General features: G+C 46.6%; 1 protein-coding gene across 1 annotated transcript in view; it reads right to left on the reverse strand.

The window, feature by feature from the left end:
- LOC143773945 (protein transport protein Sec23A) overlaps positions 1–14,703 on the reverse strand; it is a 382,144-nt gene that overhangs the window by 285,373 nt on the left and 82,068 nt on the right. The window contains exon 6 of the mRNA XM_077261251.1: positions 2,251–2,330. Coding sequence (XP_077117366.1) covers positions 2,251–2,330 — 80 coding nt within the window. The remainder of the gene's footprint in view (positions 1–2,250; positions 2,331–14,703) is intronic.

Raw genomic sequence — 14,703 nt, forward strand, 5'->3', positions numbered from 1 at the left:
TCTTACCATTCTCTGATTCTAGGGTTTTGCTATGTAATCTGTAAATGTAGCAGAATGCTGAGCTCTATATAACCCTGCCCAAACCACTGATTGGCAGCTTGCTGTGTACACTGTACATTGTCAGTAAGCAGCCAATCAGTGGTGAAGGCGTGGTTAAACAGATTACCTACTCTAGCCTGCATGTGAGACCTTTTCAGGCATTTATAATCTCCTGTGGATAAAACACTGATTGTATTGAAACGACAACACACAGCCTAATAAGTGACACATTACTGAATTCGGTGTCTCTTGATCTATTTTATGCTGCTCTAAGATGAAATAGCAAAGACTTGCTCACAGATTCCCTTTAAGAATGAAACGGCTGTTGTGTGTGAGTAAAATATTCCACACGCTTCCTCGCTGTATTTTAATGGTATTGGAATAACATTTTCCATACTGGCGAGTGCCAAATTTACTTCTTTCTATTTGGAAATATTGACTCTTTCTCTTTGAACTCTTCATATCAATAATGCTGAGTACCACGGATGTAGTCCAAAGACATACTGAGAGAGTTTAGATTGTGAGCTCCAATGGGGACAGTGATGATGATGTCTGTAAAGCGCTGCGGAATATGATGGCACTATATAAGTAAAGCATAATAAATAATAATACGGGAATAATTGTGATGAGAGTGCTGGTACTATTTCTTGTGGAATAACTCATTTTGGGTATTCTGCACATGCAGCTGTGCCTGTTACTACAGCTCAGTGACCAGGGCTGTGGAGTCGGAGTGGTGGAGTCATGGAAATTGAGGAGTCGGAGGTTTGGCTTACCAACTCCACAGCCCTGGCAGTGCTCCAAGCAAATGTGTATTAATGTCAGTTTATATGTACAAAAATTCACCGAGATAAAGAAGTATATTGAGTTACTTCAACGCTTTATAGAGGGCACTTGGTAAGAAATAATGAAAAGTCTCTGAAATTTCACAATTTTCTACATTTTTTTCAATGAAAAAAACAGAAGTGAAGTCTAAACTGTTTTTAATTAAGGTTTTAAAGATCTAGTAGAGCTTTTCAGGCATTTTCAAAATTTTATCGAGGCAAGACAAAATGTAGTGTATGAACAGGAATTAACTTGTATTTCTCAGTCAGCCTATGGTTAAAAAGCTCTAAAGGAGATGGACACTTTCGGGGTCATTTTGTTTGAATAAATATATGTAAAATAATTTTTGCAATTGGGTTTTGTTCAAACTGTTGTGTACAGTTTGCATTCTAAAGTCTGTCTATGCAGAACGAGTTAAAGGGATTATCTGGTATCAGCTATCCACAGAATAGGTGATAACTTACTGAATTGGGGGTGTCGGGAATTATTTTATTCCCGTGACAAAATGGAACGGGAGGGGGGATGCCCAACTGCTGCTCCATTCATCTATCAGATCTAGGGAAAGAACCCTATGGAGAATTAATGGATCGATGGCAGAACATGTATGCTGCTGCTCCATGCGAATGGGAATAAAAGTTCCTTATTCTGATGACCGCTACAAGTCCTAGTGGTTAAATCCTGACTGATCATCAAGTTACCTCCTATCCTGTGGAAAACCCCTTTAAATGTGAATCTGTCAGTGAGTTAGTTCTAAGGTGAGTTTATGACTCTTACCTTCCTTCTGATGAGATCCTCTTAGCTGATTTATGACCACATGAAGGGTACCCCGAATCCTGATGTCAAATCAGCTGAGTGGAGGTTAGAAGAAGGAAGAGTTAAAAGATCCCCCTTCAGAATGAGCTCACTGACAGCGCAACACAGAGCCTATACAAGGCAAATGGTGCCAATTTTTCAATAAAAAGGCACTCGCAAAAACTTACTTTATGCCAAAAATACATGCAATTTAGTGATTTTTTTTTTTTTAAATTGCCATTGAAGGTGTACCCTTATCCCTCAGCTGTCTAGTAGTGATGAGGGAACGTTCTCTGATAAGGTATTATCCAAGAATGCTCGGGTGCTAACAAAGTGTCTTCTGCGTGCTTGAAAAATATGTTCAAGTCCCCACGGCTGCATGTCTCACGGGTGTTCAACAGCCACAACACATGCAGGGATTAGGATTGCTGGTTTGCTAGGCATTCCCTCCAAGTTTTGAGCGTGGGGACTCAAACATATTTTTCGAGCACTCTGAAGACACTCTGTTAGCACCCGAGCATGCTCAGATAACATCGCTCATCACTACTACCTAGCACTGTCATTAGTCTTGACTGGTCAAGAAATAAGCGTACATACCTATTAGATGGAGGAGGTTGTTGAACTTGAGGTCCACTCCCTGACGAAGCAGCAGGAACTTTTGCAAGGGATAACATTTCCTAAAATAAAGACACAGTTACAGTATGTACAGATATACAGAGCCCCTACCTGTACCAACAATATTGCTGGGACTTCAGTTCCCGAAACCCCAATCTATGCTATTTACATTTAGGAAACACTTAAATAAAGTAACATTTCAGCAGTTTATTTGAACAGATAATACTAAATCATCAGCAGTATTCTAGCTGTGGAATTTGATTTATCCCAGCTCAGCTGTGCTATGGTGTGGCAACAGTCTTTGTCATAGATAACAAAAGACTGACCGTCACTTCCAAAGAGAAGACTAGTGTGTACAGGTGCAAACTAAGAGTAGCCATCTCTACACATAACTAACAAATAAAGTAGCTCTCTGTAATGCTATAGCATGTAAAGGTGAAATATATGAAAATAGAATAGCATTACTGCTCTAGAAAATAGGAAAAACGTAGACACTTAGAACATAATTTAACCAATTCATGCATGTCCAGCAGCCAACGGCAAGCGATCTCCTGTTGCTGAGAACCTATCCTAACGTGAATCCTCTCCTAGCCTGAAGCCTGTATCTATATGGGTAGGTAGGATCTTGCTGTAAGTAAAACCGCCATGGGCTGATGGGTGGAGTACGCGGCCAGAGAGCCTATATGCGATAAGTATCTTCATTTTTTCCTATTTTCTAGAGCAGTAATGCAATTCATATTTCATATATTTCATGTTTACATGCTATAGTGCCACAGAGTGCTACTTTATTTGTTAATACTTTGTCATAGAGTTGCAAATATGTCCAGATCTGTTGGATTTTCAATCGCTGGTCGCAAGTGGTACGCAGTGCATTTGTCATAGACTTCAATGCTAGTTGCAACATACATACGACTTGTCTATAACGTAGCGTTTTTTTTTATAACTAAATCAGTTCTAAAATAGCCGCTCAACAGCAAGTCGCACAGATGTTTTTGTCGCATGCCGTTACGCACTACATGTCACCGTGTAGATCTAGCCACATCTATACATGTAGAACCTTTTCATAATGTGCACCTATGTCATGTGATTTTGAGTCTGACTAGTAGTCCAGTACTGGCTCAACTTTGATTTCTTGTGAACTACATTATACATAAAAACCCGTTTAGCAGCCAGCAGACACCTGCTGCCCCGACCCAGCTGGACCATGCTTGTTCCTTTTATGCCCAAAGCAAAATACATACGCTACTTACCTGGTAGCAGTGTTTTTTCAGGAGCCATGACAGCACAACGAGAGAGGGGATCCGCCCTTCAGGGACAGGAAACCTCAGACATAAAAGGGCGGCACCTCACTCCCCCGTCAGTTGGATTACAGAGTATGAAAGGACCTTCTAGGTTAGTAGCACATAAACAATTTTAAAACATGGTACAATTCACCCAGTGAATAAACTTAGGAAATAACTAAAAGGAGGTGTCGACCCCAATAAGCAAAGAGGGTAGGGAATATAAGGGTGCTGTCATGGCTCCTGAAAAAACACTGCTACCAGGTAAGTAGCGTATGTATTTATTCAGTCACCATGACAGCACAACGAGAGACTTTCAGAGAAGTGAAAAAGTGACTAGGGAGGGACCACTGCCTCCAGCACCCTTCTCCCAAACGTGAGGTCGTAGGAGCCACCTAGATCTAGTCTATAGTGTCTAAGAAAGGTAGATGGAGAAGACCATGTGGCCGCCTTACAAATGTCTTCAATCGACACCTCTGCTCTCTCTGCCCAGGATGTGGCTACCGCACGAGTGGAGTGAGCCTTTATTCCTTCTGGAATTTCCACGCCACCTGCGGTATAAGCGAGAGATATCGCCTCCCTAATCCATCTGGCTAGTGTATTTTTTGATACCCTAAGCCCTCTCCTAACTCCCTGATAGGATAGGATATAAATAAGGAGTTATTTTTCCCAGGTGTCTGTAACTGAAATATATTCGAGAAGACACCTTCTTACATCTAAACAATGAAATCTATGCTCTTTATCATTAGAGGGATTGGAACAAAACGAAGGTAGGAAGACCTCTTGTGATCTATGAAATTTTGAAGCGACTTTTGGAAGATAAAGGGGGTCAGGTTTCATAACAACTCTATCTTCCCTAAACTGCATATATGGAGGCTGCCTAGAAAATGCCTGCAGATCACTGACTCTTCTTGCGGACGTGAGGGCAACTAAGAGGGCCGTTTTAACCGACAGGATTTTTATCGGTACGGTCTCAATAGGCTCGAACGGGGCTTGTGTTTGAGCTGAGAGTACAATATTTAGGTCCCATGGTACCATCTTCTGTTTAATAACCGGTCTGGGTCTGGTAACCGCCTTGAAGAACCCAGATACCCAGTGATTGCTGGCCAAGTTAGAATTATATAGCGCCCCCAGAGCTGACACCTGAACTCTGAGAGTGCTGGTGGCTAAGCCCATCTCCAGGCCCTTTTGTAAAAATTCTAGGATTTGAGAAATATCAGGTATTTGATCAACCTGCGCTCCTGAACTCGACAGGAACCTTCTCCAAACCCTGACATAGATGTTTGTCGTGGAGGCTTTTCTACTCTTAAGCAGTGTATTTACAAGATTTTGAGAAAATCCTTTCCCCTTTAGTAGCAACCTCTCAAATTCAACGCTGTTAAGTGTAAGTTGGCTACTCGTGGATGTAGGATTGGACCCTGGGAGAGGAGATCTGATATTTCCGGGAGGATCCATGGCTGGGAAATGGACATGTTTCTCAGCCATGGGAACCACGACCTTCTGGGCCAGAACGGGGCTATTAGTATCACTCGGGCCCTGTCTTCCCGTATTTTCCTCAGAACTATAGGAATTAGGTTTAGAGGGGGAAAGGCATAGGCGAGACTGAAGTTCCAGGAGATTAGGAGAGCGTCGACTGCATACGGGTTGTCCCTTGGATTTAGGGAACAGAATTGATGTAGTTTTCTGTTTCCTCGACTGGCAAAGAGATCTATTTCTGGACATCCCCACAAATGTACGATCAGATTGAAGACAGCCGGTTTTAGAGACCAGTCCCCTTGTTTGAGTTCGTTGCGGCTTAAATAATCGGCCATGGTATTGAGTTTTCCCTTTATATGAAGAGCCGTAAGGGAAAGTAGGTGATTCTCGGCAATCTGAAAAATACGATTCGCAACGTCCATTAACGAACCAGTCCGCGTACCTCCTTGATGGTTAATATAGGCAACGGTCACCTGGTTGTCAGAAAATAGTCTGACATGTCTACCTTGTAGGGGTATAAGGAACCCATTTAACGCGCGTTCTACCGCTAACAGTTCCTTTAGGTTGGAGGATGAGTTTCGTTCAGACTGGGACCACAGACCCTGGATCCAATTACTCTCCCAGTGTGCCCCCCAACCCATGGGGCTAGCATCAGTTGTAATCACTCGTGTTATCTGATTTGTCCAGGGTACCCCTCTACGAAGATTCGGTATGTGTGTCCACCAAATTAGTGAATTAGTGGTCTCAGCAGATAGAGAAAATTTACTATCGAGATTAGCGCCCAGCCGACGAAAATTACGTAGAACATCCCACTGCAGAGATCTGGAGTGAAACTGTGCCCAGAGAACCGCCGGAATACAAGAAGTAAGAGAACCCAAAAGTGACATCGCTCCTCTTAAGGAGACTACGGGATTATTAATCGCTTTGGTGGCAAGCCAATGAATACTGTTTACTTTTTGAGTCCGGCAGGTGACATTCCTGCTGACCCGAGTCTATGATAAGACCTAAAAACTCCTGTGATCTTAAGAGCTGCAGACGCGACTTTTTGAGATTAATAACCCATCCTAAGTTATTTAATGCTGCTATCACCTTCCCCAACTGGTTCTTACAATGTGATTCTGAACGCTCTAACATGATCTTAGTGAAAACACGGGGTGCACTGCAACACCAAATTATATTGCCTGATATTGGAAGTGTTCTACCGTGCCGGCAAGTGAAACCGCCACCCTGAGAAAACGCTGATGATTTACATGTATTGGGACATGATAATAGGCGTCTTTCAGATCTAAGACAACCATGAAGCAATTGTGAAAGAGAAGCTTTATTGCCGTTTTCACAGATTCCATTTTAAAGGATGGGATCAGCAAGAATTCATTCAGGCCTTTTAGATTAATGATGGTACGATACGACCCATCAGGTTTTTTAATCAGGAATAAAGGGGAATAAAACCCCTTACCTCGCTCTTCCATGGGCACTCTAATCAGAACCCTTTTTTGTTGGAGATCCTGGACTTCTGACTCCAGTGCCAATTGTTCTGCAGGAGAAGAACGGATGGGGGTTAATTTAAATTTGTCCTGAGGGATGTGATGGAATTGGAATTTTAAACCCTTGTGATGCAGTGACCCCTGTAACAGGTAGGGGGCGCTGCATGGTCTCCCCGGTATGTGCACGGAGTTGTATTGAGGCCGTGAGAATAGACCTGCAGTGATGTCAGGATCACGTGACCAGCCATGTGATCCATTACTGTGGGTGTGGTTACAGGTACATAACGTGACCAGGGTGTGGGTCACATGGCCCCTGGGTTCCTGTGTGGTTCCAGTGAGTGGACCTGAGTGGTGAGGTTACAGGGGGTTCCTGAGCGCTGTGTGTGGGCTGTGTATGCCCCTGTGCTGGAAGACCTGGTAGGAGGCTTCCTGGAGAGCACATGCTGGCGTGAGAGGTCCTGGGAGGTGTACCAGGACCCCTGAGCAACACACAGTGGAACTTGGGGAAGCTACAGTCCTTCGGTGGCTCTGGACTGACTGATGTGTGCCGGCCAGGCAAGTTGGTGAACCCCGTAAGGCAGTTTCCCCAGGAGAGAGGACTGACAAGGAGTCAGCAGACGGAGCAGGAGCTCCCATAAGGTACCTCCACAAGCTGTTGGTGCTTGTAACCCGTGCCCGTGTGCTTGAAATATCGCAGCCAAGCGAGTGTCCCCCAATACACTCAGTAAGAAAAGTCTTACATTGTCTTACATTTGGTGCTCGAAGCGGGCAGCGATCCAGCAGGCACACGTGGAGTTAATTGCTGTGGCTCGGCGGGGCCACGAAGATTGCGTCTGGCTGTAACTCGGCGGGGTTACGAAGCTGACAAGCGTCTGGCTGTAACTCGGCGGGGTTACGAAGCTGACAAGCGTCTGGCTGTAACTCGGCGGGGTTACGAAGGGGACAAGCGGCGTCCTGTGGATTGGCGGGTCCACGAAGCCGGCGGTAGAGCCTGGTGGAGCGTAGCTGCAGTGGCAGCAAGAGGTTCCCCAGCAGTGGCAGCAGCAGTGGCTTGTAGTTTGCAGCCGGAGGTGCCGGTTGTGTGTGACTGCAGCGGGAGCTGTGGCGGTACCAGCAGGAGCTGGTGAAGTGACATATACAAAAAAAAATAATTTTTTTTTTTCTTTTTGTGCAGACTCTTAAAGGGCCAGTACAAGCCCAGAGACAAAGGGGTGTACTGTGCGAACTGGGGCCTGAGTGCCGTGGGGAAGTCCACGGGGTGTATCCCAGGGTGGGGAGTATCCCTAATAGTGAGCGGTGGCCCAAACGGGGATGGTTGCCCAAAAGGGGGCGGAGACCCAAAAAGGGGCGGTAACCCGAACAGGGGTAATGGCCCAAAAAGTGGTGGAATCCCGAAGGGGGGCTGAATCCCGAACCGGGGTGGTGTCAAAAAGCAGAGCACTTGCCCAAAAAGGGGGCGGATCCAAAAAAGGGGCGGCAATCAGTGAGGTGTCACGACTGTGTCCTTTTTGGCTGGATGGAAAGTGTGTGCGGGGATTGATAGACCCGGGGAGAGAAGCGTCTGTGCTGAGAACCCTTCCAGGAAATTCTGTGTCACCTAGCGACACTGAATATCTCCAGGTAGCCACTATCTACATTGTCGCAGCGGAGGTTTCCACATACCATGAGGTGGCTGTAGACCCGATCTTGCCGTATCCTATGGTAATAGGACAAGATTTGGTAGCACTGTGGGAAAAGGCTGAAGTGTTTGTGGATATAATGTGGATGTCAGTTAGTAATATTGAGAAGGCGCCCCCTAGAGTTGACAGTCCTAAGGTAGGCCTGAACAAGGGAAAAGGTGCGACTGCCCAACTAACTGACCTAACGTCACCTGAAGTGTGCCACAATACGACTGGTAGTGGTCTGCTGGATAAAACAAGTGGAGCTGACACCCAGACAGAGAGTGACTCGTGGCGTCATCATACTGTGGGGTGTGACACAGATTCTGGGGGTGACTGTGACAAGTCATGGCCAGTAACAAGCGCATGTGCCATGGTGACAGGTGGAGGACGGGGTCCAGGATCTGTACTGACGGGTGGAGGACGGGGTCCAGGACCTGTGGTAACGGGTGGAGGACGGGGTCCAGGACCTGTGGTAACGGGTGGAGGACGGGGTCCAGGACCTGTGGTAACGGGTGGAGGACGGGGTCCAGGACCTGTGGTGACGGGTGGTGGTGACTCCCATTCAGACGGTGATACCAGTGGAAAAGAGTGTAATAAGGTTGACTCAGGCAATTCTTCCTCCCGTCGCCGGAGATGTAAAAGAGCCAAAGGGGCTGAGCCGGTTGTTCCATGTGAGGAATTGACGGAAGATGCTGAGGACCTGGGGTGTATGAAGTACTCTGAAGTCCCAGGGAAAAGGGACGAACCTAATGATGTCACCGCTGAGACCCAAGAGAGGGCCGACCCTGACAGTGCAAAGTCTGAGGGTGCAGAAGTGGAGGAGGCCACCAAGGAGGTGGTGCCTGAAGTAAATACCTCCTCAAGTGATGGATGTTCCACCAGTCCAAAGGATGGGAGGAGCGAGATAGAACTGGTTAAAGAGACGGTGAACGACCATCTCGAACGAGAAAGGGTCCTGAGACAAGCGGCTGAGCGCAGAGTGGATGAGCTGGAGAAGGAAGTCTCTGAGCTCAGAGGTCACCTGTTCAGGTGGCAAAATGTGTATCAGACCCTAAAGGAAGACATTGACGTGCTCAGAGAAGCACTGAAAGGCCCTCTACAAGGAAAAGAGGTGGTGGTCGCAGACTTCTCGTGTCAGTACCAGAGTGGTAACGAGGTGAAGCTGCTAATGCCCATCTTGACCCGGGGTCTGGAAGAGGGTAAAGCTGAAGAGGAGTTGGCGCTAAAAGCAGAACAAGATGGTCACCCGGTTGTGACAGGTGTCTTGATGGAAAGGTCCATGGCAAGGCAGGAGCCATCTGTTCTTGAAGGAAGTGAGACTCCGCTCTTCAAGTGCGTGATAGATGTACCCGTAGAGGCGCAAGATGCATGTACCCGTGAGGGTGTGCATGAGGCCTTTAAAAAGGCAGTAGAAGCGTGTAGTGTGCACTGGGCACTGGAGACGAAACAGTTGGTGATACTGTCTTCTAAGGAAGTCACAGTGAAGAGGGTGGCTGTCCTGAGGGACATGCACCTACAGTGCCTCCGCACGAAACAGATGATCCTGTTGAGGAATAATGAGGCCACTCGATGTTTGGAGCAAGCCAGGAAAGCTCAAAGTCGTCTGGGCTTGGTAGAGGGCACAGTCCAAGTGCCCAAGGCTCTGGTGGCGAAGCTCATTGGCAGATTTGGGAAAGTGATGCAGGAGATGGTGAATATATCCGGTGTGAAGAGACTAAGGATTCCGGCTGATGACGAGGCCCAGGTGGGTGAAGATGGGATGGTGTCATTCCTGGTCGTCGGGTCCAAGGAGAGTCTAGGAAATATCCGGATGCTCCTGAGGTACCGCGTGGCATACCTGAGAGAAGTAGAGCAGCTAAGACTGTACAGACGGCAGGTCAACAAACAGCTGCAGAACATGAGGTGGCGGCCGCCTTCTTCCCAAGGAAAAGGGAACAGAAGGGACCCTCCAAATGATGAAATAGCAGGTTGCCGGAGACTTTCAGCAAGGCAAGAACGTCGAGAATCTGCAAGTAGTAGTTCTACTCCCAGTATGAGACTGAGAGACCTGGACAGTAGTTCCTGTCATATACTAAGTGGGTCCGACTCAGACCAGATAGTCGGTTTGACCGTCAGTAGGACTCATGACCGCGCCAACCGTGGGTGCCGGCCGTGGAGAGGAAAGTCGGGTGACGGGGCGTACAGAAAAAATGTGGTGACCAGGGGTCTGTTGACACGAGTAGATGGTGGCTTGAGAGCTAAAACTCAAAATATACACATTGACCGCTGGGGGCGGGAAGACCTTACCAAAGGTATGATTGTATGTGATGCCCAAAACCGACTGAGACGGTTCCCTCGACTGATATGGCAAGGTAACGTACGTGACATGTCTCGTGACCCCACGTGTATGACAGGTGTTCAACCCCACAAGTTTGAACAGAGGGGGGGGGATATGTGATGCAGTGACCCCTGTAACAGGTAGGGGGCGCTGCATGGTCTCCCCGGTATGTGCACGGAGTTGTATTGAGGCCGTGAGAATAGACCTGCAGTGATGTCAGGATCACGTGACCAGCCATGTGATCCATTACTGTGGGTGTGGTTACAGGTACATAACGTGACCAGGGTGTGGGTCACATGGCCCCTGGGTTCCTGTGTGGTTCCAGTGAGTGGACCTGAGTGGTGAGGTTACAGGGGGTTCCTGAGCGCTGTGTGTGGGCTGTGTATGCCCCTGTGCTGGAAGACCTGGTAGGAGGCTTCCTGGAGAGCACATGCTGGCGTGAGAGGTCCTGGGAGGTGTACCAGGACCCCTGAGCAACACACAGTGGAACTTGGGGAAGCTACAGTCCTTCGGTGGCTCTGGACTGACTGATGTGTGCCGGCCAGGCAAGTTGGTGAACCCCGTAAGGCAGTTTCCCCAGGAGAGAGGACTGACAAGGAGTCAGCAGACGGAGCAGGAGCTCCCATAAGGTACCTCCACAAGCTGTTGGTGCTTGTAACCTGGACTGTGTGGTAAACCACGGCAACTGGTCAGTGAGGACCAGCATGTTTAGTGTCCCTGAGTCAAACCTGTAGTTAAAGTGTTTGAAGATGCAAGTTAATATCACCAGTTGGTGCCTGTGATGTTCTATGAACTGTGCATAACCCGGTTTATGAGGCTTAATAAACCGTATGGACTGCTTTGTTTTAAAAACCCGTGCCCGTGTGCTTGAAATGAACATGAGAAAAAAACCAGCGCACAGCCGTGGAAGTGGTATATCTACAGGGGGTGCAAGTAGCAGAAGATACACAGCGATAAGAAAAAGAAAAAGCTACTGCTACAAAATTGCACACCACCAATTATATATATATATAACAACTCACAACACTTTATTGGCATAATAAAAACATTTAAAAACAACATAACACCACTGTAGAGCACCTGGATTCATAATTATTATACATATATCAATGATAAATATAAATATACAGCCTGTCCATAGGCCAGTATAAAAAAACAAGGCATTACAATAGATCACACCATATAACCTGCCTATCGGCTCATGGGGTTAATGTACACCTATATGCAGCATGGTAACCAATAGGTTCATCTAATACAAACCGGCCACTAGACGGACAGGCTGAGGTCTCCAGGAGATTCAGTGGTGATGGCCCCACGCGTATCGCCTCCCAGGTGAGGCTTCGTCAGGGGAAGTAGGCCATAGCCAATACACAGGTGAATATATACCATTAATAAGTGTTTTAATCGCTTACCGATGTGTCACGTTAATCTCAGAACCGGCATAAAGCTCCGAAACCGGAAGTGACGTCCTCTAGAGGCTATAGGAACGCCCATGCCCATGTAAGGGATACCTAACCATATCACATAGCGCGCCTGCGCAGACAGCTCCAAACGGAGCGCTGCTGGTAATCAGACTGCGCCTGCGTATGTGTCCCAATACATACAGGGCACGATGGAACCTGCAGAATGCGCCTGCATGAATAAGTATTTGGCCTAACCACATAACAGAGCGCGCCTGCGCAGATAACTCCAGAGCGGAGCACTGCCAATGATCAGACTGCGCCTGCGTATGTATACCGGTTCATGTGAGGCATGATAAAACCTACGAGGTGCGCCTGCGTGAATAGGTCCATTGCAGTGGCTCATAAGTAGACCGCGCCTGCATGAATTTCTGTGCCCGTATACAGTGGGCAGATATAAAGACGACAATTACAGGACAGTAAAGTATCTATCTGGTCCAGAATAGGGTCATGCAATTGGAAGTAACCAAGGGGTTTGATTCCAATAAGAACAACCAACCCTAGGGCTGGGGAACCATAAAAGAGAGAAATAAGAACCAGGTGTTTAAAGCCAGTGCGCGTCCGCAGCTAGCCAGAGCAAGGGGGGGGAGAAAGTGTATAACCCCCCCGGGGGGGAAAAAAAGAGGATAGTAATACTTATAGTACACATACACATACCTTCAACAGTCTCACATCACATATATACAGGCAGAAAACACAATTCACATCTGACACCCGCTCACACATGTATATATCCCCGGGGATACTGCAACCAGCATGCTCCCTAACACATTCAACCTATTGATATAATAAACAAACAAATAATTTGGTATAGAAAAGTTTATTAGTTATATTATCTTATACATATAAATAGAAAGTTATATACCATTTTTTATATATATAAATGGTATATCTCACACCTCCATGGGACGTTCCATACTTATAAAAAGAAGGACCTAAAGAACTACCCATTTAGAATAAATAAATAATGTGGACGTATGGGTACCACTGTCATGATCATACAGTCCATTAATACGGACCTAACGATCCATCCTGGATAATAATACTCTATATAAATATGACAAACCCCACCTAGCTCCTGGTATAATAACCTAATAAAAAATCCAAAATACCCTGGCGTACCTAAACCCACCAAGCTGCCCCCATGAGCCGATCAACCAACTCAACTACCCCCATAAGCCAAAACAACAAAGTCCTGAGACTGACATGATGACGTCAATGGTTAGAAACCTGTATTGACACTGCAATAATAATGGTCCATAGGTGGTCTCTACTCCAGAGTCCTGTTCCAGTGGGATGGGGTCCGAATGGAGTACATGATACATGCTCCATACCAATCCAGAATAGTACTTGTAATTCATTCAGTGTTCCAGCTCCACAGGGCGAACGTATGTATAATTAATCCACAGTTGATCCACTTTGAGTACTAGTATTCAGAATCCCATGTGCTATCCATGAATGTCCCCCCTCATGAATGGGATACTTCTGCCGGTAGTCCTTGAGCAAGAATGTATATTAACCAAGAAATCCGGTAAACAATAGCTCTTCGTTCAGACCTGCGGGGGCAACAGATCCCAGATTAAAGATCCACCGTGCTTCTACTTGGAGCAACCGTTTCTTTGGAGAACCCCCCCTCTCAGAAGTAAAAATCCTCTCCAGTCCAACTACCCGTATATTAGTAGTACTGCCCGAGTGGCATGTAAGAAAGTGGGTCGCTACTGGTGTCAAAGTTCTACCTTTCTCAGCATCATTTCTGGCCAAATTAATGGTTGAAAAATGCTTCTGAACCCTCCGTCGTAATTCCTGGGAGGTTTGGCCCACATAGACCTTTTGACATGGGCAAATAAGTGCATAAATGACATGCCTAGTTCTACAATTTATATATCCCCCTAGTTTATGTGTTTGGCCATCAATGGGATTCTGAAAGGACTCTCTGACTGGACCCATGTGAGGACAGATATTGCAGTCCCCACATGGGAACGACCCCCTAAGTCTGACTCCTCGATTGAGTCTGGTAGTCTGTCTTTTGTAATGGCTCCTGACCAGGAGATCCCTGAAATTGGGCGCTCTCCTGGCCACAAGCATGGGTCGTTCACCCACAATATTGGATGTATTCAAATCCGTAGTAAGGATACCCCAGTGTTTTCGTAGAATACATCCTAATTGTGACCAATGGGTATTGTAATTGGTTATAAATTTGGGGGTGTTGTCTCGTACCTTACGTTCCGTGCTTAACAGAGACTCCTGTGTCTGGGTCCTCGCCCTCTGGAATGCTCGGGATATGCATCTCTGGGGATATTTTCTCTCCTTAAAACGGGAGGTCAATGCCAAAGCCTCGGTCTTGAAATCCTCCTCGCGTGTGCAGTTCCTCCGTGATCTCAGAAATTGTCCCATAGGGATTCCATATTTAGTATGCTGAGGATGGAAACTTCTGAAATCCAGGAGGCTGTTGGTCGCTGTTGGTTTACGATACAGCTTAGTCATGATAGCACCATCCTCCATCATGACTTCTAAATCCAAAAACGTAACTGAGGAGGAAGATATTGAGTATGTTAAAAAAATATTAAGTGAGTTATTATTCAATACTTCTATGAAACTCCTACACTCAGCCTCCGTTCCGGACCACACGAAGAAAACATCGTCAATAAAGCGCGTCCAATGACGCACCTTGTCCTTAAATATGTCAAGCATATATACCCTGGTGGCCTCCCACCATCCCAAAAACAGGTTGGCGAGAGCCGGGGCACACCTCGCCCC

Source organism: Ranitomeya variabilis, chromosome 1, assembly GCF_051348905.1.
Source record: "Ranitomeya variabilis isolate aRanVar5 chromosome 1, aRanVar5.hap1, whole genome shotgun sequence".
NCBI classification, from domain to species: domain Eukaryota; kingdom Metazoa; phylum Chordata; class Amphibia; order Anura; family Dendrobatidae; genus Ranitomeya; species Ranitomeya variabilis.